The 27,384-nt window shown below is 50.7% G+C and overlaps 1 protein-coding gene across 2 annotated transcripts in view; it reads right to left on the bottom strand.

Annotated features, from left to right (window-relative positions):
* Window positions 1-23,772: 23,772 nt before the first annotated feature.
* The window catches only part of MRPS6 (mitochondrial ribosomal protein S6), a 61,237-nt gene continuing 57,625 nt past the window's right edge, over window positions 23,773-27,384 (bottom strand). For both annotated transcript variants that reach the window (XM_032680177.1, XM_032680178.1), the window contains exon 3: window positions 23,773-24,409. In XM_032680177.1, the coding sequence (XP_032536068.1) occupies window positions 24,229-24,409 (181 nt within the window). In that variant the 3' untranslated portion in view covers window positions 23,773-24,228. The remainder of the gene's footprint in view (window positions 24,410-27,384) is intronic.

The following is a 27,384-nucleotide window of genomic DNA, read 5'->3' as shown; positions in this document are numbered from 1 at the left end:
GAAAATGGGCACCACTTCAGAGGAGGAGAAGACCTTTCTCTGGCAGGTGGGAAGCAGCCACACCTTCTCTGGGCAACCTGGGCCAGGGCCTCCCCACCCTCACAGCCAGGAATTCCTTCCCAATATCCCATCTAACCCTGCCCTCGGACAGTTTGAAGCCATTCCCCCTTGTCCTGCCACTCCATCCCTTGGAAATAGTCTCTCTCCATCTTTCTTGGAGCTCCTTCAGGTCCTGCAATGCCACAATCAGGTCACCCCAAAGCTTCTCTTCTCCAGGATCTTTCTTTTCCAAGATGTTTTGGGCAAAGATCACACCTTTCCAAAGCCTCAGATTCAATCTCTAACTTGTTTTCTCAGGACCATTTTGGGTGGGAATGGCCAACCTGGGTGACTTTGGGCTGTAGGACCTCAAAAAAAAAGCTTTCAGGGCTGAGCCTTTACTGTGTCAGAGAGAACATTGAGCCCTGATCAAGCTTTTGTGACACCCAAAGGCCACTTCCTTCTGTTTTTTGCCCTCTGCTCGACGATTTTAAGTGACACAAATACTTCAAACCAAACCGGTTTGTGCGACACGGTCACTGGTGAGGAGACCAGGCTGTCCCAGTTCCACCATGGCCACTCACCTGAAGTCCAGCAAGGGGCAAATTCTCCCAAAGGAGCACGTTTTTCCGAGCACCTCGGTGTTCCTGAGCCATTTCCACCCAGGAATGGACAAAGTCTGGGTGTAAATGCCAAGTGCTGAGCTGCTAAATCAGGGCACAGAAGCTCTGGGGGTGGGGTGAGTCCACCTTCAGGACCTCGGGGTTCTGCTGCTTTAACACCCACAGAAATGAATCCCACCCAAACCAGCCAACTGGGGGGCTCCAAGGGTTAGAAAGTGCCTTAAAACCCCATCCATCCCCAGAAACCTGGTTCTTTCCAGAGGACAGTAACGAGGTGCCAGAACTCCCAGTCCTAAATCCTCTCCCCCTGTTCGGCACTTTTACTCCTCCATCTGCAGGCAAGAAAGCAAAATCTGCCAAGAAAGGAGGAAATGTCCTCTTTTCATCCACTTTATCGCCCTTCTCCAGGCCATGGAGTTGGTCCCCACCTAAAGCTGAGTTAGGGATCTCCACTTTAGGCTCAAGACACCTAAAGTTGCTCTTTTACCACTGTTTCCATCCCTTGGGACCCAAACAGCTCTAAAATCTGGGCACTACCAGCCCAAGTTCCTCAGATGTCCCCACCACTGTGATGCCCACCCCCTCTTTGAAGGTGATTGTTGAAGGCCCAAGGTCTTCTGAGGTGAAATTCTTGGAACTGAAGGGAAAACATTTAGTGCCTGATAAATATCTGGACTCCCCCTCTGATCCACGTGCACCTCCAGGGAGACTTTCAGGTGCTTCATCCCCTCCTCAACTATTTTGGAAGGAATGATTCACGGGTTTTTTTGGATTGCTTCCACTTTGTGGCAAGGTTAGGTAGCTCTGAAATGTTTGTGGAGCTGCTGGGAGGCTTAAAAAGAAATCCAGTTTCCACCAGAGGCACCACCAGCCCCCAAGGGCTGAGTTAGAGCTGATAAACTCACCCCGTGGAGTTTAAGTTTCCAGCGTCCAAGGAAAACCGATGGTGTTTCCTCGGAGCTTCTTGGATTTGCTGATAGCCCAGATGGAGGATGGAGAGGAGTCAGAGAGCAAGGAGGGCCAAAAATCCCCCCATCCCCAGCCACACACACATTTGGAATGTGGCTCAGCAGGGAGGCTCCCAAAATCATTGTTGGAGGAACAAAGGCGAGTTTGAGATGACAGACATTTCAAACAACAGCAAAGTTGGAGGGGCCCAATAAGAATAACAATTGGAATGGGAGAGGATTAAGTGGTCAACAGAAAACAACAAAAGGAAAATTAACATCTTTTGAAAAAATCACAAAGAGGCTTCAAAAGCAGGGGGAGGACAATGAAAACCCCAAATTATGCACAGTTTAACAGCAAAGCTCACAAAGAAATTAAGTGGCTCCTGCAGAGAAAGGGTGTGGGGAGATCTTATAAATTTACCAAATTCCAAACAGGACTAAAAGAGAGCTGCTCACACACACAGCCTGGGAGGCAGCCAGCACCACTCGGTGCCACGAGCTGGGAAGGCCAAATTCTCCAAAGCAGCTCAAATCCTCGGGGTTTTGCAAAGGGGAAAGTTATAAAATGAAACAACATTAAAACCGAGTCCAAGTGGGGCGAGTGGGAGCTGCCAAGGAGTGACACAGCACAACGTGGCTCTGGGGGACCTGTCAATGCAGAGCTGAATCTGGGGGGGAAGTTTTCATGACAAGCACCAAGCTCAGGTGGGATTTGGCTGCTGGTTTCTTTGAAAGGTTCACTGTGCTGTTCCCCAGTATGAGGCTGGGAGTTGATAAATTATCTCACCTCTGAAAGCCAAAGCTCCACTGAACTTTCCTCTGGAAAGTTTAACATCTCCCACACGTTAAAATTGAGGAGAAGCCTGAAACTTTGCCTGTCTGGGTTATGGTTTTACCTTCTGCTATGAGAGTCCAACTGAATTTAATATATCATAGAGAAACCACACATCCTCAGCAGAGACTTCTCCAATTCCACCAGTGAACAGGTCATGGAATCCCAGGATCCCTGAGGTTGGAAAAGCCCTCCCAGCCCATGGGTCCCCCCTGTGCCCCATCCCCACCTTGGCCCCCAGCCCAGAGCACTGAGTGCCACGGCCAGGCCTTCCTGGGACACCTCCAGGGCTGGGCACTCCAAACCTCCCTGGGCAGCCCCTGCCAAGGCCTGAACACCCTTTCCAGCAGGAAATTCCCCCTCTTGTCCAACCTGAGCCGCCCCTGGCACAGCTGGAGGCCGTTCCCTCTCCTCCTGTCCCTTGTTCCCTGGCAGCAGAAGCCAGTCCTCCCCTGGCTCCCCCCTCCTGGCTGGAGCTGCAGAGTGTGGAGCAGAGCTGAGCTGCTCCCAGCCCACCTTTGGACACAGGAACACTTCCCTCTTCTTTTTTCCCAAGCAACCAAGGAATTTCCACACCAAAGGACCTCACTCAAACCTGCACCTGTGGCTGCAGAACTCCCACTTCCCTCTCTCACATCCGTATCTTCAGATAAGACCTTCTCATGACACAACCCCGTGATGTTTTCCTCTCACTCCCGTGGCTCAATCCACACGTGGAAGGGGCCACAATCCCTTGACAAACACCTGTTCATAAATTTGTTTTCCCACAACCACCCAGCCTGGGCAAACATTATTTACTGCACACAATTCAAATTCCCTCCGAAGAAAGCCCTTATCTCTCCCAGTAAACTTCCCTCACCTTATATCCTTAAACACATCCTGATTCACTTCCTCACTGGTTTCTTTTTCTCTCTCATTCACGCTGTTGGCTTTCCCAAGACTCCAGAGTTCCTTCAGGAGCCCAGGAATGCAGACAGACGTTGAAATCGAGTTTTAAATAATTAGGACCAGCATTGCTGGGAGTGTTTGGTCTCTTGCCCTGCACAGCGGAATAAACACCTTTGAAAATCTGCTTCTCTGGGCTTGCACAACATCCAGTCGTTTCTTTTCCCAACGATTCCTGGAGGGCAGGGCAGACAATGATCCCCTCGTTAGGAAATTGGAGCAATGAAAGTGTCTGCTCCGAGGGGGGGAGTTGAGAGAGGCAGGGATTGCTTTGTGGAGCACATCGTGGGCAGCTCTCTGGGTGTCCCAAGTGTGACTGTTTGGTTTGGGAAAGACCAAGCGCCGGTGCTGCACCTGGATTGGGAAAACCCTGGGATCAATCCAGGCTGGGGATGAGCAGACGGAGCAGCTCTGGGAGAAGGACTTGGGGGAGAGGCTGGAAATGACCCAACCCCATGCCCTGGGCTGATCCCCCAGTGTGGGCAGCAGGGCAGGGGGGGATTTTGCCCCTCTGCCCCCTCAGGTGAGACCCCCCTGCAGAGCTGCTCCAGCCCTGGGGAACAGCCCAGCAAGGACATGGAGCTGCTGGAGAGAGTCCAGAGCAGGCACCAGGAGGATCCCAGGGCTGGAGCAGCTCTGCTGGGAGGAAAGGCTGGGAGAGCTGGGATTGTTCAGCCTGGAGAAGAGAAGCTTTGGGGTGACCTGATTGTGGCCTTGCAGGGCCTGAAGGGGCTCCAGGAAAGATGGAGAGGGACTATTTCTAAAGGATGAAGTGACAGGACAAAGGGGAATGGCTTCAAAGTGACAGAGGGCAGGGATAGATGGGATATTGGGAAGGAATTCCTGGCTGGGAGGGTGGGGAGGCCCTGGCACAGGTTGCCCAGAGAAGCTGTGGCTGCCCCTGGAGCCCTGGAAGTGTCCAAGGTCAGGATAGAGCAACCTGGGCTAGTGGAAGGTGTCCCTGCCCATGGCAGGGGGTGGCACTGGATGATCCTTAGAATCCCTTCCAACTCAAACCATTCCATGATTCTATTCTCTGATTCTACTCATCTGACATTTGCCCCGTCACTGAACCCCCCCAGGGTTTGCTCACAGTCAACAGAGAATCCTTGGGCACAACTGCTCTGGATGCCAGCACAGCTTTCCCTGGTGATTTTGTGCCATCTCAGCCAACAAATCTGGGGCACAGAGGGAGAAGAACGAGCTCTCTGAGGGAACAGAAAACCAGGACAACCCTTGGGGTTCAGAACCTGCTCAGTGTCTGACGATGGGGCCACTCAGCTGCCACTGGGATGATGCCTGAACTGCACTACAACTTTGGGGCCAATTCCAGCAAAAATTGGGATTTGCTCTCGAGCACCTTCTGGAAGTGCAAAGAGTCTTCTTGGCCCATAGAGCTTCCATGCTGTTATATTGTTCCAGACTGGCCAGAAGTGGATTTAAAGGCAAGTCTGAACATCAGGAGTGATTTAATAAAGGCCTCCCATCACAATATTTTGTTTGACCACTGCAGCATGACTTTGCATTGGTGTCTGGTATGAGACAGCCACAATTTAGGTTGCAAACTAATGGCATTTCCCTGACTTATTGCTCTCCCCGAGAAAAAACCCTGCCATTTTCTAGATTTCAATTTTCTAGACACAAATGATAAATACAAAAGTCATTCCGGCGGCGGAGATTTAAAAGCAGGATTACAGAAAGATTGAAAAACTCCACTCAGCTGGGGAAAATAATTCGCTCCTCAGCAGATTTGGGCTTTGCTGCTGATCAGAAGATAATAATACCCACATTAATACCCTGCTAGCAGACAAGGGCCACGAGCACACCCTTGATGGGATTACAGCTCCAAACATTTGCTGGTGAAAGGAAACGCTTCTCAGAGAGGTCCAAAACCAGCCTGGGGAATTCTCAGCAACAGAAAGTCGTCCTGACAAAGAGCACAACCATCTTTTTGTTAAAAAAACCAGGATGATTTTGTGGTCGTTCAGCAGCTGTGCTGGTGGAGCTCAGGACAGAGAGGAACAGCCCTGTTCTGGCCAAGCACAGCCTTGGTTTTCCTCAGCCTTCCATGGGAAGAGGCAGCTCCAGAAACCCAGCGCTGGGCTGGGGCTGGGGTTGTCTCTGAGTAACCTACTTTCAAATTCCCACTGCCTGAGCCTGGCAGAGCTCGAGCCCAGGGCAGGATTCAGACCTTGAGATGAGTTTTAGGTCAAGCGTGAAAATCCGAGGTAAAATGTTTGTGGAGCTCAGGGAACTGCAAATCCCATCAGCAGCGGGATGAGAGGTCAGGAAAATGCTAAATCTTATGGGATCATCGTTCTTGTAAACTTGGTGCCCTCCTGAGCTGTTGAGGGCACGGGAAAAGGGCTTTAAAATGAAATTTTTGAATCAGTGCAACCCAAAAGCCAGAGCCAAGGCTGGGGCTGGGAACTGTTATCCAGCTGACTGGGGACAGTAGCAATATCAAACCAATATCAAACCAATATCAAACCAATATCAAACCAATATCAAACCAATATCAAACCAATATCAAACCAATATCAAACCAATATCAAACTGTACTGGCTGAGGGCAGAGGGTGAATCAGAGCAGAGGGACAGGGCTGAGCTGGGCTCTGCTGCCAGACAAGGCCAGTTCATTCTCTAGCCACACAGAAGGAGGAGAGGCCAGGGGACACTGAAGTGCAAAATTTCACAGAATCCCAGAATCCCTGACGTTGGAAAAGCCCTCCCAGCCCATGGATCCCCCCTGTGCCCCATCCCCACCTTGGCCCCCAGCCCAGAGCACTGAGTGCCACGGCCAGGCCTTCCTGGGACACCTCCAGGGCTGGGCACTCCAAACCTCCCTGGGCAGCCCCTGCCAAGGCCTCACCACCCTTTCCAGCAGCAAATTCCTCCTCCTGTCCAACCTGAGCCTCCCCTGGCACAGCTGGAGGCCGTTCCCTCTCCTCCTGTCCCTTGTTCCCTGGCAGCAGAGCCCGACCCCCCCCAGCTCCCCCCTCCTGTCAGGGGGTTGCAGAGCCAGAAGGTCCCCCCTGAGCCTCCTTTGCTCCAGGCTGAGCCCCCCCAGCTCCCTCAGCCCCTCCTGCTGCTCCAGACCCTTCCCAGCTCCCTTCCCTTCCCTGCACATGCTCCAGCCCCTCCATGTCTCTCTTCCATGAGGTTCCAGACCTGGACACAGCCCTGGAGGTCCCTCAGCAGTGCCAGCACAGGGGACAGTCCCTGCCCTGGGCTGTGCCCACACTATCACTGATCCAGCCCAAGTGCCTTTGGTCTCTTGCCCCCCTGGGCACACCCGGGCTTGTGTTCATCCCCTGTCACCAGCACCCCCAGGGCCTTTTCCAGCTTTTCCAGCCCCTCTCCCTCCAGCCTGGAGCGTTCCATGGGATTGTTGGAGCAAATGCAGGACCCAACACTTGACCATTTGCACACACAGACCTCAAAACAACCCCAGCAACACCCTCTGTGTGCAGCCCCCCGGAGATTTGTCATCCCTGAGCTGAGACCCCACCCAGGTAGAGCAGGAACATGAACCTTGCTCCCTGAAGGCAGCTCCCCACACTCCTCCCTCCCCACTGCTCAGAATCCAGGCAAACACAAAGCTCGGGGGGGAGGTTCCCACCAAAGCTCCCCAAAAAGGTCACTCCCAACCCCTGCAAACCTCCAGCACCTGCTGAAGCCAAAGCTCTTCCTCTCCACACCTGCTTTTCATCACCTGGTTGGGTCCTTGTGATGCCAGGGAAGGCCACAGACACCAAGAACTGAACGAAGGACTCCATCCCCACCCCAGAGCCCGTTTCTGTCGCACCGCTGGGAGATTTACGGGTTTTTTTTGGTCGGAAAACACATCCATTTCTTAACAGCACGAGGCTAATTCCCTGCCTGGCTCCCCTGCAGCTCAGCTCTGCCACGTTTCCCTACGCTGGGCTCCCCGTTTCCATGCACTGACAGCTCCACTTTCCCTGCTCAGTGTGTGTTTTTGAACTGGCGTCCGCAGAGGGAGGAGGGAGGAGAGCAGGAATAAGGCAATGAGGGAAGGGGAAGAGAGCAGGAATAAGGCAATGAGGGAAGGTGGTTCAGCCCCTGCACTTCCCTGGAGGTCGAGCTTCTGTTTTCTTGACGAGTCCCAAGAAGGGAACTGAAACGTTCAGCGGAGCAAATCTCAAAATGAGATTCCGCGCCTCGGCCCCACCAAAAACTCTGTCCCAGCTGCCGTGGCATGAGCTCACCCCTGCTCTCTGTGGGGGCAGAGGGCACAGGAACTGGGGGTTTGTCTGCCTGCAGCCCCCATGGAGCTCAGCAACCCCATGGGAACACCTCTGCACCCCTCTGAGGCTCCCGGGGTGGCTCCTGTGCGGGGCTGAGGGTTGGACTCCACGATCCCTGTGGGTCCCTTCCAGCCCAGCATATCCTGGGATTATTCCCCTGCCACCAGAAGTGCAGCCAGCACTTTGTGTCACAGCTTCCCTTCCTCAGGGAACACCCCTGATGAGGCAGCAGAATTCCTGATTTCACCCCCAAAGTGCTGGTGCAGAGGAGGCCCCATTTGAGCGCCCTCAGCGCTTCACCTGCCTCGTATCCCTGGGGATTTTGGGTTCAGGCCACACGGACAAACAGCAGCCCCAGACCTAAAACCCTTCCAGCCCTTTCCATCAGCCCACACCTGATGTGGAGATGATCACCTGGATGGCTGGAGATCACCTGGATGGTTGGACATCCCAAGCACATGGTGAGGCAAGCCTGGAAAAAAAGATTTCCAAATAAAATTAAGGAAACCTCAGCATGTTTGTTGTCCTTCCTTCTCCATTCATTTCCACTCCCTGTCTGAGGCAGAGACAGTCAGTTCCCAGCTCATTTCCGACGTCCAGGGAGCTGAAAGCATTCCAAACTCCACTTGCCCGGTGTCGCCTCGCAGTTCCCACATTCACTCCGCTGCATCAAGGAAACATCCCCCAGTTTTCGTGCCAGGGAGTAGAATTTCTGGGAAAGATGCCACCACTTCTTCTAATCAATTGTTTTGAGATGCCACTACTTCGCCACGGCTGGAAGTGCCACTCTTGGGGGACATCTGAAAATAATTCCTTCATTTTTAGGTCAAACGTTGCCCTCCAGCACCGCCCAGCCCACACTGCAAGAGGAACTGGAGGGAGGAGAGGCCTGTTCTGGTGTTGAGATGCCCAGAACAGAGCACAGAGCTCCTGGTGTGGTCCCATCTGGAATGTCACTTAATAGCCAAGTCAATGAGGGTTTTTTGAGTCGAGCTTAATCCAAGTAGTCCCCCCTCCTTGGGGGTAAGGGAGGGGAGCAGTGGTTTGGGTTTCAACCTCAAGTGATACCTCATTAATTTAGGGGGAAAAAACCCAACTGTGAGAGGGGATGTGAGGCCTGAGATTCCTCACAAATGAGAAAAAAAAGGGAAAAAAATCCAGCCTGATCAAGGCCTAATCCAAGTGCTGGGATAGCTGCTTGTCAAGCCTTAAAGGAGCAAGGAACAGACTAATTCAATTTTGCCTTAGTTAAGGCTCAGCTCTAAGGGAAACCTGAGCTTGTCACAGTTTTCCTAATGAACAACATGGAAAATTCAGCCAAGATGGATGTTTCTGGATCCCTCAGGTCTGAGGAGGAGCTTCCAGCACCATTTCCCTTTGGAACACCCATTTGGTTAAGGAGTAAACAAGTCCCAGCTTATCTGTGCTCCACCTCTGCCTGCTGAGCCTTAATTGGAAGCTGAGCATATTTGAGAAAATTGGGATGGATTATCTCAGACAGCATTCCCAGGAATTGGATACCACGCTGGCACCTACAGAGGGCCAAGGAGGAAGAGCAGGAGCCAAAACACCCCCCTGTCCCTGCACACACAGAGAATCCCAAAGGATCCCACAGCAGCCGGAGGCACCTCTGCCACAGAGCTCCAAAAATCCTCCACCCTGGGATCAGGGAGGATACAAAGAGGTGGGAAAGCACTGAGAACATGAGAAAATGAGGCATCATCTAAGAACTACCCCTTCTGAAAGACACCTCAGGCCACCTCAGCAGGAGCAGGAATTGCTGGAGCACTTTTGATCCCAGCTGAGGGGGGTTTTCACGGCCCCACAAATTCCCTGAGCCAGGCCAGGCCCAGAACCTTCTGAGCGGTGGTTTTGGTGCCCTGCACCCATGAAAACCAGCCCACACGTGCTCACAACACTCCCATGCACACAAGCAAGGCTTGACTTAAGCCACTGTATAGGCAGGCCTAAAACTGTGGAATCATGGAATGGTTTGGGTTGGAAGATTGGGCTGGAGAGACCTTAAAAGATCATCCAACACCCTGTCATGGGCAGGGACACCTTCCACTAGCCCAGGTTGCTCCAAGCCCTGTCCAACCTGGCCTTGGACACTCCCAGGGATCCAGGGGCAGCCACAGCTTCTCTGGGAATTCTATCCCAGCCTCTCCCCACCCTCAGAGCCAGGAATTCCTTCCCAATATCCCATCTCTCCCTGCCCTCTGGCAGTGGAAGCCATTCCCCGTGTCCTGTCCCTCCATCCCTTGTCCCCAGTCCCTCTCCAGCTCTCCTGGAGCCCCTTTAGGCCCTGCAAGGGGCTCTGAGGTGCCCCTGGATCCTTCTCTTGTCCAGGTGAACCCCCCCAGGTCTCCCAGCCTGTCCCAGAGCAGAGGGGCTCCAGCCCTGGGAGCATCTCTGTGGCTTCCTCTGGACTCACTCCAAGAGCTCCACATCTTCCTTGTGTTTGGAAAAATCAGACAACACTGGTTTGATGTCAAAAATGGCTGAATTTGGGATTCATCAAATCATCTCCTGCCTTCAGACACCCAACACACCCCTGGGTTTGAGGCCACAAAGGGGAGCAGGACGATGGCAGAACCACAAGACTCTTCCAGCTCTTCTCCTGACACCTTCCTGCAGCTTCCCAGCAGAGAGGAGAACTCAGGGAACCGCTCAGCCATCTCACTGTGTGCAAGTGCCAGGCTGGAATGTGCAAATCCACCTCAAAATGAAGATGTGCCTCGGGAAAAGGGAGCTGGGAAGGGTCTGTGCTGACCGGCAGCAACGAGGCCTCATCCCAAAATGTCTTCTGTGACCCCATCCCGAAATAAAAGGCACTTGGTGAAGTTCTCCAGCCACTTCTGACCATTTGACTTCCAGGGTTAGATGGGACATTGAACACCCTGGTCCAGTGGAAGGTGTCCCTGCCCATGGAATTGGAACCTAAAGATGAGTTTTAAGGTCCTTCCCACCCCAAACCATTCCATAACTCTGGGATTCTACGACTCTGAGGTGATTTTTCCCAGCTACTAAAATGCATTTCCTACAATGTGAGACCACACATGAACCTGAGGGAGGTTCTCCCTCCAGGTAAAGTGCACCAGCTCCTGAAAGAGTCCAGAAAGCTGCTCCTTCCCCTCTCTCTGGCCACAAAGCAGCTGCCAGTAATTGCTTGTTCTGTCCTGCTTCCAAGCAAAGGAGAACAAGGACCTAAAGGAACAATAGAGGAGAAATAACCCTTGTGGAACAAGCATCTTGTTAAGTCCTAAATAATCAGCTCTGACAAAGGCATTCAGAAATGTCTAATTGTTTCACAGGGGCAGAGGGGGAGGCTGGAGAGTCATTGAATCAGTGAAATGAGGGACAGGAAACAAGACACCTGGGGCCACACAGAGTCATCACCAGTGGAAGTTCATTAATAAAAGGCCCTGAGGAAATAACATATGGCTCAATGGGAGACTTCAAGGGGTTGCTTAGGCTGGCCTGACATGTTTGGGAAACTGGGCATAATGAAATGATAGATGACTGTGAGCAAAAAAAAAAAACAAGAGGGAAATGAGAAGAGCCAAAATTGAGCTCGAAAAAAAAATAATAAATGGCTCCAAGTACTAAAACAAATCAACTGGAGGTCCTTTCAGGATTTGGCTCCATCAGGGCTTTGGGGCAGGTCAGGAGCGTGGTTTGGAAGGAAATCTCTTCAAATCATATTAAATCTGTGAGGCTGGGTGAAAGCAAGTCAGGTTCTCCCAGAAATAAGTCAATTCACGAAAATCATTCCCTGTTTCCACGGCTGGGAGGACAGCCCAGCTCTGAGCCTCGCTTTTCATAAAGCTCAGCCTGGTTAAACCCCACTAGGCCTCGTGGGCTAAAACAGTTTAAAAAGAGAACAGGACACCCCAGGAGATCACTCAAATGTGGCTTCTGTCCTACAAAAATCCTTCCCTGGGAGGGTGGGGAGGCCCTGGCACAGGTTGCCCAGAGAAGCTGTGGCTGCCCCTGGAGCCCTGGAAGTGTCCAAGGCCAGGTTGGAGCAACCTGGGCTGGTGGAAGGTGTCCTTGCCCATGGCAGGGGGTGGCCCTGGATGGGCTTTGAGGTCCCTTCCAACCCAAACCATTCCAGGATTCTAAAATCCTGTGTTAACTCTTTTCCAGGACATACTGGCAGAGGCACTGGAGAACTGCTGCAGACACTCCAAAGACTCCCAGCAAAGGCCTTGCAGAATTCCTTACATGTGTGGGGTGGATGTGATGGAGCCCCTGCAGTTTAACGAGACAAGATGACCCCAGTCCTTGACACCAGGAAATTCCCTGTGGCAAAAAGGATCTAAAAACCAGGAAGAAATGAAAATCAAAAGTTGATTTTCCTCCTGGCCGAAGGTGGCAATGAGACCCTTCCATCTGCTGCCTTCAAACACAGGCACTGATGGCCTGGGCAGGGAAGGAGGCAGGGAGGCAGCAGCACTTCCAAATGGGGCACAGTTATTGGGGTTACTCAGGTAGGAAGGTTTTCCAGAGGGATGGGCAGCAGCTCTGTGATGCCAAGTAGAATTTAACGCTCATAAACGATGCAGGGGAAAAATCACCTCTCATTGTTGCTCAGCTCAGCTAAAGGGCTCCCTGAACCCCTTCAGGGGCACCCTGACTCAGGGTTGGATTGCAAAAAAAATTGGGATATTTTGGCTGTGGAAGAACAAGGCTCAGGGATTGTCATTCCAGCTTCCCACGTGAGCAGAGGTGCAGGCACAGCTGGGAAAAGCCACCGGTCACCTCCTTCCAAAGCTGGCACCACAGGAGTCACTGCTGACCTCCTGTTGGCCTCTTCCATCTGCCAGCTCAGCCCAGATAAGCTGAGTTTAATTAAAACCCTTTATACAGAGGGGTTTTGTGCCCCAGTAAAGTCCCAGTGACCGGAACAGGTTGAGCAGGACCCACACAGGCAATTTTGGCACCAAATCAGTGACAAAACTGCTTCTTTATGCAGTGAGGGGTGAGAAGGAGCTGGGGGAAGCCTGGAGGGGTGTGAAAGGTAATTATAGGACAGAATTTAACTCTAGGGTGGACTGACTGAACCCAAAACTGGAGGGCAGCTCCGATGAGGATACTCAGTTATCTGATTCCATCAACTGGAAGTGCATTAAAACACATCAAATGGGACGGAAGAGCAAATGTTTTGAGTTCCCACCGTATGATTCAGCCTTTCCAGGCCTGCTGTGGTAAAAGTTAAGCCCAGAGGATCCAGGAGAGTAAACTGAGAGGATTTTTCCCATTGAAATCTCTCCTTGGACATTCTGTGGGGCTCATTTCCCATGGATACAGCAGGCTGGGATTTGCCCTCAGCCTCCATCCAGTCCCACTGCTGTCCAAAGCAGGGAGCAGTTGGAATTCCCCGGGAGAGGGATGGACAAACAGCTCGAAGCAGACAGACATCAGCCATCCCGTGGCAATCCCATTTTCCCCTTCTCCAGGCTCACATTTTTTGGCCCCAAAAGGACACAAACGTTGGAATTGTTTGTTTGGGGCCGGAGGAAATGGGGGTTGTGTTTCTCTGTGGCCATCCCTCTCACGTGGGGCTGTGTGTGTCTGTCCTGTGTTGGACCAGCAGGACAAACAGACTTAGGCACACGAGTAAACAGAGCTTAAAGTTCCTCAGGCTGGGCTTATATGGAGACTTTAATCCAACAGGATCTGTCCTGCAACTGGCCAAGGCTGTTTGGCTCCTGCCTTTACCCACAGCAGGATCCAGGTGCCTCCCAGGCCTTCCTGCACCGAGACATGGAGGAGCCAAACAGTGCTCAAAAATCAGGGAATCGATTCCTTCCAGGGCCTAAAGGGGCTCCAGGAGAGCTGGAGACAAGGCATGGAATGACAGGACACAGGGAATGGCTTCAGACTGACAGAGGGCAGGGTTAGATGGGATACTGGGAAGGAATTCCTGGCTGTGAGGGTGGGGAGGGGCTGGGATAGAATTCCCAGAGAAGCTGTGGCTGCCCCTGGATCCCTGGAAGTGTCCAAGGCCAGGTTGGATGGGGCTTGGAGCAACCTGGGCTGGTGGAAGGTGTCCCTGCCCATGGCAGGGGGGAGGCACTGGATGGGCTTTAAGGTCCCTCCCAACCCAAACCATCCTGGGATTCCACAATTCCATAATTCCTGTGCACACAGAGACTTTCCCAGCCAGGCTGGGGTTCAGAAGATCCCCTGGGCACAGCTGGAACTGCACTGGCATCGATCCCAGGAGATTCCAGTGGCAAGGAGAGGTCAGGGAATGCAGGGGCCTTTCCAGCAGAACCAGCTGCTCCTCCGTAGGCTCAGACTAAAGTTACAATCCTGGAAAATGGTTTGGGTTGGGAGGGACCTCAAAGCCCATCCAGTGCCACCCCCTGCCATGGGCAGGGACACCTTCCACCAGCCCAGGTTGCTCCAAATCCCATCCAACCTGGCCTTGGACACTTCCAGGGGCAGCCACAGCTTCTCTGGGCTGGTTCAAGAGCTGTTAAATTGCTTAAATTAAACCTGGTTTCAGAGGCAGTTTTAGGACTTTGAATCTTATTTTATGGAAGTTCTCTTCCTATTTTCCTGTTATTTCATGACTAATCAATACAATTATGCCCTGACTAACGATGACATGTCATAACATGACATGCCATAATTTAAATATCCTTCTATTCAACCCAAAAAAATGCTATTTTTAAAACAATTAAGGGCAGTTGCTGCCTAGTAGGGATCAAAACATCTTTTTTTGTTGTTTTCCTCTCAGGATACTTTGCTGCTTTGACACAGAAAAAGAAAAAGAATGAAATCTTTAAGTCAGCACCGAGCAGAGGCTGCTCTACATTAAATTTAGAATAAAATAAAAAAATAAAATTCAAGTGACAGAATGTTTGGACTGCTTGTCATCCTGTACCTACAGCAACGCTCACAGCACAGGCAGCACCCAGAAACAGCTTAAAACAATGAAAAATACAAAAGAAAACAGAATAAAAATTATTTTAAATCTAAAGAGAACATTGGAATTATGGAAAATCGGGTGATTTTCCAACACAAAATGGGCAGGAGGAGGAAAAGGGCAGAAATCCATTTCATTTGATCCCAAATCTGGCTCCATCTGACTGATCAAAACACTTTCCTTTGCAACTCATGTGGCCACTTCTGTGAGAAAAGCAATAAAAAAAAAAAAAACTGTCTGGGAAATTGTCTTCCTCCGAGAGAAGGAAGTGATAAAAATGATATTATACCCAATTCTCCATGTTTTTTAAACACTTCTCTGTCCCTGCTAATTACCAGTCACATCTTATCTCTGAGCTTTCCCCAGGAACCTCCAGGTGACCTGGAACACACTGGGATAAAACACCCAAGTGATTTAAAAGGAACCAAACTCACCCAAAATTTAAAAGAGAACCGAATTGTGGCTCTTTATTTGCAGGGAAATGCACTTGATGCAACAACTTCTCTCTTGAATTTCCCTCTTCCTCATTAGGCCACTTGTGGTTTTTTTTTTCAGTCAAGTGTTTCCTCAAAGTATTTCATTATTTTCCTTTCCTTCAAGTCTCTCCCTTTTTTTTTTTAGCGAAAAAATATCAAGTTTGGCCATCCCTCTTTCCTTACTCCAGGTTTGGTGTCTTATTTCCCCAGATTCTCTCCCTGTTTCCCTTCTTAAATGAGATTTTTTTTTGCCTCCTACTGATCCTCCAGGGAAGGGCTCTCGGAAGGAAGAGATTTATTTGCTGGTAATATATAAATACAAATAAAAGCTGCAACCAGAAAGCTAAATAACAGCTACAAATACACGTGACACATATAAATATAGATGAGTTTTCCTGCATGTGAAAAGCACTGTTTGAACAATATTGGATATTATAAAAAATAAATTGGTTCTATCATATCACTGGGAGGGTGGAGATGCAGAGATTCCATCTTCCCTTTTTTTTTTTTAAGACAATGGAAATTTCAGAAAACAAATCCATGGATTTCTCGAAGCTAAAAGTGGGAATCGAGGCAGGACCAACACTCACAAGGACAGAAACACTCCATCAGGAGAACTCCAAAGAGAAGGAATCGGTTCAGGAATGCACTGAGGAAGAGAGGAGGGAAGTGTAGGAGAATATGTGAAAATTAATCTAATTATAGAAAGACACCTGATACAGCTTGAAAGCAAATTGAGCACGAGTACCTCCAAAACTGCAGTTTCCTGTAATAAAAAGAGCCTTGACATATCCTGGCTGAAAAGGTTTGTTTCCTGACAGAGAGGCTCAAATTAAAAAAAAAAACAACTGAACTTCTTTATGTCAAAAAAAAAAAAAAAAAGTACTGCAGGAAACCTAAAATGAACTGGACAAGGGACAAAATTCTGGCATTTCCACTGAAATTCTCTCCCAGCTCCAAAAAAAAGGGACAGAACTTTGAAAGATGGCACGAAGAAATGTGTTTATCTGAAGTCAGACAAAGTCTTAATCTTTCCCTCAGCTTGCCCAGGACAGCCCAGCCTTGCCCTAAACTCGGGTAGGAGCCCAACCAAAGCCCACAAGGTATTTTCAAATAACTGACACACACAGCAAAGAGGAGAAAACTCATTAAAGTTAATTGGCCCACCTGGAGAGTTTGGTCTCTGCCAAGAGCTGCTTCTTTATTATTTTCCAGGGAATGTTTGTTGGAAGTCTTTTAGGAGAGCTCTGATTTTCGCTGGGCCAGGGTGGCATCAGCAGGTTGTTGAGCTGGGCTGAAATCAACAGGGCTGGCAAATAATGATATCATAAATAAGGAAAAATATAAAACATTTAGATTAGATATTAGTAGAATAAATATAAATATAATTTATATATCATTGGGCTTCACAAACAAAGATTTGGGAAGATCCTAAATATAAATATAAAATAAATGTAAAATATAGTAAATACAAAATATAATAAGTAATAAAAAAATAAGCACATGTTCTAGCCCAGATCCAAGGAGAAATCAATGGGAATAAAACCTCAAATCCCTGACAGGGAGTTGACGGGAGGGGGTCGGGCTCTGCTGCCAGGGAACAAGGGACAGGAGGAGAGGGAACGGCCTCCAGCTGTGCCAGGGGAGGCTCAGGTTGGACAGGAGGAGGAATTTCTTCATCTTCACCCCTGAAAGGATTTGCCTGTGAAAAGGGATATTAGAGCTCTCCTGGAGCACCTGGAGAGGGAACAACACACAGGAAAAGAACAGGATTTTATCAAAGGATGATGTTGATATTGGGAGAAACGGAATTATATTGGCCACAGGCAGATTTAGGTGGGAAACTATGGAAGATTCCCAGCCCTCTGAGACCTGAGGCTGTGGCACATAATTCCAGGAGGAGCAGGAGGGTGACCAGGTGTGGAAAGGTTTAATTTAAAGAGGCTGAGGGGGGATCATCTTGCTCTTTCCAACCCCCTGACAGGAGGGGGGAGCCGGGGGGGGTCGGGCTCTGCTGCCAGGGAACAAGGGACAGGAGGAGAGGGAACGGCCTCCAGCTGTGCCAGGGGAGGCTCAGGTTGGACAGGAGGAGGAATTTGCTGCTGGAAAGGGTGGTGAGGCCTTGGCAGGGGCTGCCCAGGGAGGTTTGGAGTGCCCAGCCCTGGAGGTGTCCCAGGAAGGCCTGGCCGTGGCACTCAGTGCTCTGGGCTGGGGGACAAGGTGGGGACAAGGTTGGACTGGACAATCCCTGAGGGGCTTTCCCAACCTTGATAATCCTGTGATTCCATGAAAACAAACCACGTGCATCCATTTGCAAGAACGAGGCACCTTGAGGAACCTCTGGGGCTTCTGGGTTTCGACCTCACAAAAATCCCTCCGCAAATACTTTTGGCCAAACCCTCCCCCCGTGGGACCCCGAGCGGCTTCGGTGGCTTGGCCACATTTCCCATGCAGAGCAGCCATAACATTTCTGTGGGTTCTCACATGAGGGACACCACTATTGTCCTTTCTCAAGAGCCAGCACTCAGGGAATGGAATTGGAATCATAACAACCCTGGGAGGGGGCTCGGGCTCTTCCCAATTAACGGGGGGTTCAGCCCACAGCCGTTTTTAGAGCTCCCAGGGCTCCAGAGGAATGTCACGTGCAGGAGGGACCGTGACTCTGGGATTCACGAGCGTCCCCACAGCCCTCAGCCCTGCTCATCTCCCAGGGATTATTCACAGTCAGCAGAAGCTGAGGAGAAGTTCTCCGTGGAGGAACGCTGACCCTCTGGGCAGTGATCCACCCAGAGCACAGAGAGCCTTCAGAGAAACCAGTGCCCAAAGGGGAGGTGGGAGACAGACTTTTCCCAAGGCTCTGGAGTGACAGGACAAAGGGTGGTGGTGTTAGGCTGGAGGAGGGCAGTGTTAGATGGGATACTGGGAAGGAATTCTTCCCTAGGAGGGTGGGGAGGGGCTGGGATGGAATTCCCAGAGAAGCTGTGGCTGCCCCTGGATCCCTGGAAGTGTCCAAAGCCAGGTTGGAGCAACCTGGGCTAGTGGAAGGTGTCCCTGCCCATGGCAGGGGTGGGATGAGATGATCTTTGAGGTCCCTCCCAACCCAAACCACTCCATGATTCCGTGTTCCAGGTGACGGTTTCCAACCCATGGAGATGATGGTGATGCTGAGCACAAACACCAGAGCAGCAATTTGATCATCTCACAGACCAGGGTGAGGTGATGCCCCTGACCCAGCCCTCAGAGGTGACAAACAGCACAGTGGGGGACAACCACAGCCAGGGAGGAGCTTTATAAACCAACTCTGAGAGCTTCATAAACCAACACTGAGAGCTTCAAACCCTTCACAGCTCTGCAGAGTGATAAAACCATCCCAGCATGGTTTAGGTTGGAGGGGACCTCAAAGACCACCCAGTTCCACCCCTCTGCCAGGGGCAGGGCCACCTTCCACGACACAGGTTGCTCCAAATAAATCACCATTGCGACCAACTACGAAACTTTTCTACCAAATGCTTCCACCAGCCCTGTTTTAACACCCTGCACTCGGACTGGTGGGATCTTTTCAGTGGTGCCCAGTGACAGGACAAGAAACTAAAGGCACAAGAAGTTCCTCTTCAACACGAGGAAGAACTTCCTTCCACGGAGATGGCAGAGCCTGGAACAGCTGGAACAGCTGCCCAGGGAGGGTTTGGAGTCTCCCTGTCTGGAGATATTCCAGCCCCACCTGGATGTGTTCCTGTGTCACCTGCTCCTTGGGGGCTGGACTGGGTGATCTCCAGAGGTGCCTTCCCACCCTAATGATTCCGGGATTCTGGGATCTCAGCTCTTCGAGCCCCACACTGGGCACCAAAAATGACCTTTGTGGTTTAACGTGGAGCTAAAGACGACACAGACACACATTCACTCCCTCCCTCCCTCCCAGGGGGATCAGGAGAAGCAGGAAAGAGGGAAAACTTGTGGGCTGAGATGAAGGCAGTTTAAGAGGAGAGAAAATGAAGGGAAAAGAACAGAATCATGGAAGGGACCTTAAAGATCATCCAGTTCCAACCCCGGACACCTTCCACCAGCCCAGGTTGCTCCAAGCCCCGTCCAACCTGGCCTGGGACACTTCCAGGGATCCAGGGGCAGCCACAGCTTCTCTGGGCATCCACAGCTTCTTTGCTCCTCCAAAACTCAGCCAGGGGCCTTTCACTGACCCAGTGGAATCTCCCCATCCCACAAAACCCCACTCAGGATTTTCACAAGCCACATTTCCCTACGTGCCAGTCAGCACTCTGCAAACCAGACTGACCTGGCAGCCTCAGCATGACACAAACCCAAGAGGGATTAAAACCCTCCCAGGTTTCACAGAGTGTGTTACCTCCCAGTAAAAACTGCTTTTGGAAGGAACCTGGAATACTTCAGGGCTGGAACCTTTCAGTGCCTCACTCCCCCTCTTCACCAGTGTGAAGTTGTGCCTCTCCCACCCCTCCACCAAGAGGAGCCTGAGGTGGTCCCTGAGCTGCAGCCAGAGGGCTTTTAAAGCTTTTAAAAGGTCTGTTGAGGCAGCACCAAGAAAACAACACGTTCCACAGGTCATGGAGAGTAACAGCTTTTTAATCTTCCTCCATGAATGAAGCAGTTGGGAAAATATAAGTTTTGGCTCCACATCAATTCTCACTTCTATTCTGCCCAAACCTCCAAATTCTAGGAAAGGACACAATGATGCCTCTCTTTTCAATCCCTTGTTCTCTTTCAGGCTGCTCCCGATGAATTTATCAAGCATCTTGTTTGCTGGAGCTTGTGTTTTTCCAAGAGCTCTTCAGTGGGATGTTACACGAAAATCCTGCCAGCAACCAAGTCTGAGAAAAGTGAATCCTAAACTCTAAAAGGCCAATAAAAAGACCCTCATGTTTTAAGCAATGCTGATGATTTTTAAGCCTGTTCTTACATTCCAGGAGTTGGAAACATCCGGGGGGGGGTTGTCTTATAATTGCAGCCTGAAGGGATCCCAAAAGAAAGGTGTAGAGGGACCCTTTTACAAGAGCCTGGAGTAACAGGACAAGTGGGAATGGCTTCAAACTGCCAGAGGAGAGTTAGATTAAGATATTAGGAAGAAATTCTTCCCTGGGAGGGTGGTGACCCAGAGAGGTTGTGGCTGCCCCTGGGTCCCTGGAAGTGCCCAAGGCCAGGTTGGACAGGGCTTGGAGCAACCTGGGCTGGTGGAAGGTGCCCCTGCCCATGGCAGGGGGTGGCACTGGATAATCCTTAAAATCTCTTCCAACCCACAGCATCCTGGGATTCTCTGCTTAACATTTCTGCTGGCAGTGCTGGACAGATCCTTGGAGCCTCTCCGAGCACAAATAACTGTGCTCAAAAGAAATTCCTGACTCCAACAGGACTGGTTTGAATTTCAAAGTCTTCCTTCCTGACAGACTGAAGCAACTTCCTGAAGAGCAGCTGATGTCCCTGAGTGACAGGGGATGTGTTTCAGGATCAAAGCCCAGGTTTAGCAGGAGGAGCCCATGAGTCACGTTGACTTTTGCCATTGGAATCACTCCCTGGATGATTCCCAAAGCAGCACATCTCAGAGTGCTGCTGGTGCCCAGCTCAACCAGGAGGATTTGAGGTGATTTTCAGAGTGCCTGCAAAATATTTAGTGCCAGAAGATCCTGAAATTCTTTCAGCTCACGCTACAACAAAGGGGATTTGGAGGCACTGTCGGTCCACGGGAGCGAATCCCTGAACACACCAACTTCCCAGGATCAGGGCAGTGGCCATGGAGTTCTTTGATGGTGCAGTGCCCTCAGCCTGCTGGAGAACCCTCCAGAGGGCAAAGTCCAGCCATGGAAGGAGGAGGAGATGAGGAAAAAGGAGTAACTGAGGACATACCCAAGATCTCCACCGTGAAACCATCGTGTTCAGTTGTTTGCTGAGAAAACATTCTCGAGCCAGGAGAGCTGCCAGTTGTTATTTTAATACTTACCCAACTCTGTGTGTCCCCACAATCCACAAACAAGGAAACCAGAGGATCTGGGAGCAGAAAACTGCTTATTTCATACACATAATGCAAGGGAGGGCTGAAGAGCTTCACTATCGGATTCTTTGGCAAACAAAACTTAAAGTACTGGTGTTCAAATGTTTTGGGCCTTTGGGAATGCCGTGGAGTGTGACATTTTAGGCCATGGTTTGGCTGCACAGACTCCTCTGGCCCTCCAGCAACACCACAGTGTCCTGGATTTTTACTCCTGGAGATCAAGAGTCTCTCAGAGCCCAGTGGGATAAACCGGGTATCGGTGGTCAAAGAGGGAAAGATGTTTAAGGTTTCCCTTCCTCTGCAGGGAGGGTTTATGATCGTTCAGGGCACAAATACTCATTTTCTTCCACAGCACAACTGTTTGCTCAGGCCCAGAACTGCTCCAATCTGATCCACTTGCTCCCATTCCTGCATTTACCCCTTTAGGCATCAACTTCCCAAAATATCCAACTCTGGGCTAAACAAATTATAACCCGAGACTCCCCCGCCCCACCCACGATTAAACCGACACAAAATAAAAACTGTTCCTATTAGAAACTATCAATTAGGAAGGAAAGAGCAGCTTTTCACGGGCCTTTTATAAATAAACCCTCCTGCTGAGAAAGCCCCCCCAGTGCCGGGGCAACCGCGGCCCTGCTTGTGGCCACGGGTGGCACCGGTGGGTGTCTGTGCCCCAGAGGCACAGAGGACTCAGTCACTCCCTTCTGCACACTCAGCACTCCAGGAACCAGGATCTGCTGTGGCTCCAGGGGATGTGCTCCAGCTGATCCGCTCCTGGGATGAGCTGGAATCAGGAGGCCAAACCTTCTGCTCCTGCCATCCAGCAGTGCCAGCGATCCATCACGGAGATAAGGAACGGGGCCCTCAGGGAAGAGGGGCCTGAGAGTCTGACTGAGCAAAGGTCCTGACTCACAGCTGACATCCATGGATTTACTGAGCAGCTCCTGGGCTTGGCTCTGAGGAGAATCCAGGGGTTTCCTGCTGACTGCAGGGATGGGGACTGAAAAAAGGACACGGAGGGGCTGGAGCGTGTGCAGGGAAGGGAGCGGAGCTGGGAAGGGGCTGGAGCAGCAGGAGCAGCTGAGGGAGCTGGGGGGGCTCAGCCTGGAGCAAAGGAGGCTCAGGGGGGACCTTCTGGCTCTGCAACCCCCTGACAGGAGGGGGGAGCCGGGGGGGGTCGGGCTCTGCTGCCAGGGAACAAGGGACAGGAGGAGAGGGAACGGCCTCCAGCTGTGCCAGGGGAGGCTCAGGTTGGACAGGAGGAGGAATTTGCTGCTGGAAAGGGTGGTGAGGCCTTGGCAGGGGCTGCCCAGGGAGGTTTGGAGTGCCCAGCCCTGGAGGTGTCCCAGGAAGGCCTGGCCGTGGCAGGGCATGGGGCACAGGGGATGGCATGGGGATGGGGCACAGGGTGGGCTTCTTGACCTTGGAGCTCTTTTCCAACCTCTGGGATTCTGGGATCATTGAAACTGGGACAAACTAAATGCAAAATTTAGTACTATGCTAAAGAAAACTCAATAAAGACAAACATCCAACATTTACCCACGTCCAGCTCCTGCTGCCCTTCAGTTGGGGGAGCTGAAAGTTTCAATATTCTCCCTTCTACCCAGAATAAATCCAGGAAAATCCAAATTCCTCCCAGAGGCAAAGTGACTTTAAAACCACAGACTTTCAGTTCATGTCCCATTTAAGCCAAGCTTTGGGGAAACCTTTAAGACACTTTTTAAAACATTCTCTATTTCCCCACGTGCAGTTTGCACTTTCTCCACCACAAATCCCAATTTTCAGCAGAAAGGGGCAGCTCAGGGAGCCAAACCTGCAGCACAGACTCCCAAACCTCTGGCTCCTCCTTCCCATATCCAAAAATCATTGATAAGAAAAGCTCTGCACAGGGTGGAAACAGGTTGTAACTATAAAAAAAAAAAGGACAATACTACAGATTCAGCTTCATTAAATGTGCAGTGCATTCCCTCATTCCCTCTCTTCTTCCCACAGTTTTTCCAAGAAAGAAGAGACAAAACAGGACAGTCTGCACTTAAAAAAAACGAAGATCTAAACACAGAAGAAAAAAATTCCCAAACAACCAAACTCAACAAAACCACACGTGTCTCCTAAAGAAAGATGTAGGGGAAAAAAAGGTCTTTTTTTTTTTTTCCTGAAGATATTCAGAAAAAACACTGATTTCTTTTCCCCCTCGAAGTTCTGCATCCAAAGGAAAAAAGGAGAACACACAACACCCCCTCCAGAAATGATCCAACTGCTGGAATTTAGTCAGGAACAGGAGGTTGAACTCCCATGAATGACATTTTTCACCAGGGCTGATTTGCCTCCTGTTTTCACAAGAGGGAAAAAAAAAAAAGACAAAAATATATATATTAAGTATTTTTCTCCTGTTCTTACAAGAGGAAAAAAAAGGGGGGCAAAAATTATACCTTAAGACTTTATTCCTGATTTTTTTCTCAGTCTGAAATGTCCAGTTGAGGGTAAAATAAAGCATTTTTCATTCTCCTGGTCATCTAAGTCAGGATTAGTCTCCAAGTTGCCCCCTGGAAGTTTCTAGAGAGAAGAATTTTTCTTACCTGTACTACGAACAAAGTTATTGCCTTAAAGGACTCTGACGTGTCTTTTGGCACTGGAAGTTATTTTTTTATCTTGTACCTTTTCTGCTTTTTAAAAAAAAATGAGTCAAGTTTTATTTTTAATCACGCTTTTATTCCCCTCCCAAAAAACAAGCCAAAAGAAAAAAAAAAGCCCCCAACAAATCACATCCTCCCCTGCTATATTTACACCGTAGACTTCTTAATCTCTTGTGTAAATACACATATATTCTGAATAATCTCTGGAAAAGAATGCTATTTTTAGCATCCTGCTGATGGATAAACCTTCATTATCAACTTAACGCTGGAAGAGGAAAGCAAATCAATTTTCAGAGCTGTCAAAGATCCAGATAAGCAGGGAGATTAAGGGCTATTTAAATTATTTGCAACAAAAAGAACCCCTCAATTGTTACAATAACTCCAGAGAGTGACTCTACCACACACATCACACGGGCAGAAGGGATTATTTGGGACCTGAGTTACCGAAATCGTTTTCCAAAGCGGGAATAACCCACTTTTTTTAAAAAAGGTTCCAAACATCTGGGAGAGTCACTTCTTCCTGCCACTTAGTTTGTCTTCGTAGTTGACTGGGACCATTCCAGGGCATTCCTCTGGCTTTGCCAGGGGGTGCTTGACAAAGCCCTGCCTGATGACATCGATGTCCCGCCCCAGATGCTCCGTCATGGCCGAGACAATCGAAGGGGGGGCCTCCAAGTCTATCAAAAAATACCTGCAGTGAGAGAAACACAAAATAATGACACCAATAAAAACACACCTGGCACCGCAACGGCTTGAATTCAAGAAGCTGTTCCATGGGATTTCCTAAATTAGGTTTTCTAACTTATTCTTTTTTTATATTGTGGTACCGGCGTTGTCGGAAATGAACTTGGTGATCTCAGAGGTCCCTTCCAACCCAGCTGATGTTGTGATGCTGTGAAACCTCGGTGTTGTCCCAATTTCAAAGATGAAAAGTCCAATCGAACTCTTCTTTATTCATCATGGATTCATGGAACAGCCTGAGCTGAAAGGATTCTCAAGGATCACCCAGCCCAAGCCCTGGCCCTGCCCAGGACACCCCAACACTCCCCCCTGTCCCTGAGAGCATTATCCAAACCCTCCTGGAGCTCTGGCAGCCTTGGGGCCGTGCCCACTGCCCTGGGGAGCCTGGGCAGTGCCCACCACCCTCTGGGGAAAGAACCTTGTGCTGAGATCCACCCTGAGCTTGCCCTGTCCCAGCTCCAGCTCTTCCCTGGGTCCTGTCCCTGCTCCCAGAGGTGGGAGCTGCCCCTCGGGAGGAGCTGCAGCCCCCGCTGAGCTCTGCCCTGGGGCTCCTCTGCTCCAGCTGCACCAGCCAAGTGCCCTCAGTCCCTCCTGGTGTGGTTCCTTCATCATACTTCCACAACAAATTCCTTTGCTGAAGAACTGCAGCTCCTTCAGGAGCAACATCACATCTACTGCTCCTGCCAGTGATGAGTGACCCAGGGCAGGAATCGTCCTGCAGAGAGCAAAACATCACAGAATCCCACAATGGTTCAGTTGGAGGGACCTTAAAGATCATCCAGTGCCACCCCTGCCATGGGCAGGGACACCTTCCACCAGCCCAGGTTGCTCCAACCTGGCCTTGGACACTTCCAGGGCTCCAGGGGCAGCCACAGCTTCTCTGGGCAACCTGGGCCAGGGCCTCCCCACCCTCACAGGGAAGGATTAATTCTTAATATCCAATCTAAACTTACTCTCTGTCAGTGTGAAGCCATTCCCCCAGCTCTGCTGGTTCGTTCACAACATTTCAAGGGAGGAGGGATGGCCAGGGCCACCAAGAGGATCCCAGGGCTGGAGCAGCTCTGCTGGGAGGAAAGGCTGGGAGAGCTGGGATTGTTCAGCCTGCAGAAGAGAAGCTTTGGGGTGACCTGACTGTGGCCTTGCAGGGCCTGAAGGAGCTCCAGGAAAGATGGAGAGAGACTATTTCCAAGGGATGGAGGGACAGGACAAGAGGGAATGGCTTCAAACTGCCAGAGGGTAGGGTGGGATGGAATACTGGGAAGGAATTCCTGGCTGGGAGGGTGGGGAGGCCCTGGCACAGGTTGCCCAGAGAAGCTGTGGTTGCCCCTGCATCCCTGGAAGTGTCCAAGGCCAGGTTGGACGGGGCTTGGAGCAACCTGGGCTGGTGGAAGGTGTCCAGGGTTGGAACTGGATGATCTTTATGGTCACTTCCAGCCCAAACCTTTCGAGGACTCCAGGATTCTCCAAGGACACCTCTCCAGGAAGCCTCCCCTGGCCTGAAAGTGCTGTCCTTGAAATTAAGTTTTATTCCTCAAGCAGGATCAAACATCCCAGCTTGATTTCAAAGGTGGACCTGACAGAGAGGAGTTTGTTCTGCCAGAGTTACAGATTTGAACCAAGTCACCTGTAACAGGATCATCACAGTCCACCTTCACAAAGGTCATCTGGGAGGGCAAGCCCCCAAGACCAGAAGCTGAACTGGGAGCCTGAGCAGGAAATCCAGGAGGTGGGGTCGTGAACTCAACACCCTCGTGTCCTTCCCACTGAACTGAGTTAATTTTCATCCCTCTTAACGTGTTCCATCCAAAATATCCCACCCAGAGGGTCAGAAGTGACTCAGGCACCATGTCCTGGGTTACTGCACCGGGGTGGATCCACCTCAGAAAACACGGTGGAGATCCTTTTCCTCAGCCAGGCCCCCTGATCCCGAGGCTCTTACATGTGAGCAGCCACAATTAAGCTTTCCAGAAGGTCCGGAATTCTTGGATGTGAGGGGTAAGATGGCAGAAAAACCCTCCCTGCAGCCCACACTGAGGTAACGACTCCTCCAGAAGAGTTGCCCATCTGGCTGTGACCAGAGCCAAGGGGCCAGTGCCAGGTCCTGCCAGCCCTGCATTCCAGGGCCACTGAGCTCCAGGGATAACTGGCCTTAAGGAATTCTGGTGGGCTTGGTCCTCCTTGCAGATCTGCAGATCCTCCTGTGCTTCCACAGGGAACAAAATCCAGCCTTGTATATTTGGAGACCTGAACTACCCACTGCCTCCTGGTCTCCAGGATTGTGCATTTGGAGACCTGAACTACCTGCTGCCTCCTGGTCTCCAGGATTGTACATTTGGAGACCTGAACTACCTGCTGCCTCCTGGTCTCCAGGATGGAGGGATGCCACCTGGTTAAGAGTTTTGGGAGAACCAGCCTGGACAATCCGTCGGGAATCCCAGCACGGCAACGTCGGAAGGACGCCCAGCCCTCACAAAGGGCAGCTCGGGTTTTCTGGGAAAGCCATTAAAAGCTCCAAATGGTAAATTTAGCAGATGACACCTTGGGAAGCAGCCTCCAGATCCCTCTCCCAAGAAAGGAGGATGGGGGGAGAACCTCCTGCCCCGTCCACTTCCCAGAGCACTGACGGCGTTCCCGCTCCCGTTCTTCGCCGCATCCTTTCAGCCCCAAAACCGAACCCGATTTCTCACCCCCCTCGGCTGCTGCTTTTCATTGTGTGCTCCTAAAACAGCCAGAGTTGTGTGTTTTTTATCCCACACCCCCCCACCACCAAAGGCTGCTTTGCAACTTTGTGCTTTCTCTGCCATTAGCGAGGGGTGGAAATTTCCACTGACGCACTGTTGATAACCCAAGGAGGGGGGGGGGGGGGGAAGGGAGGAGGATGAGCTGTTCCAGCAGATCTTTCTGACTCCTCGGCAGAAAAAAAAA

This window comes from Chiroxiphia lanceolata, chromosome 2 (genome assembly GCF_009829145.1).
Source record: "Chiroxiphia lanceolata isolate bChiLan1 chromosome 2, bChiLan1.pri, whole genome shotgun sequence".
In the NCBI taxonomy this organism is placed as follows: Eukaryota; Metazoa; Chordata; class Aves; order Passeriformes; family Pipridae; genus Chiroxiphia; species Chiroxiphia lanceolata.
This window is presented reverse-complemented; position numbering and strand designations above follow the sequence as displayed.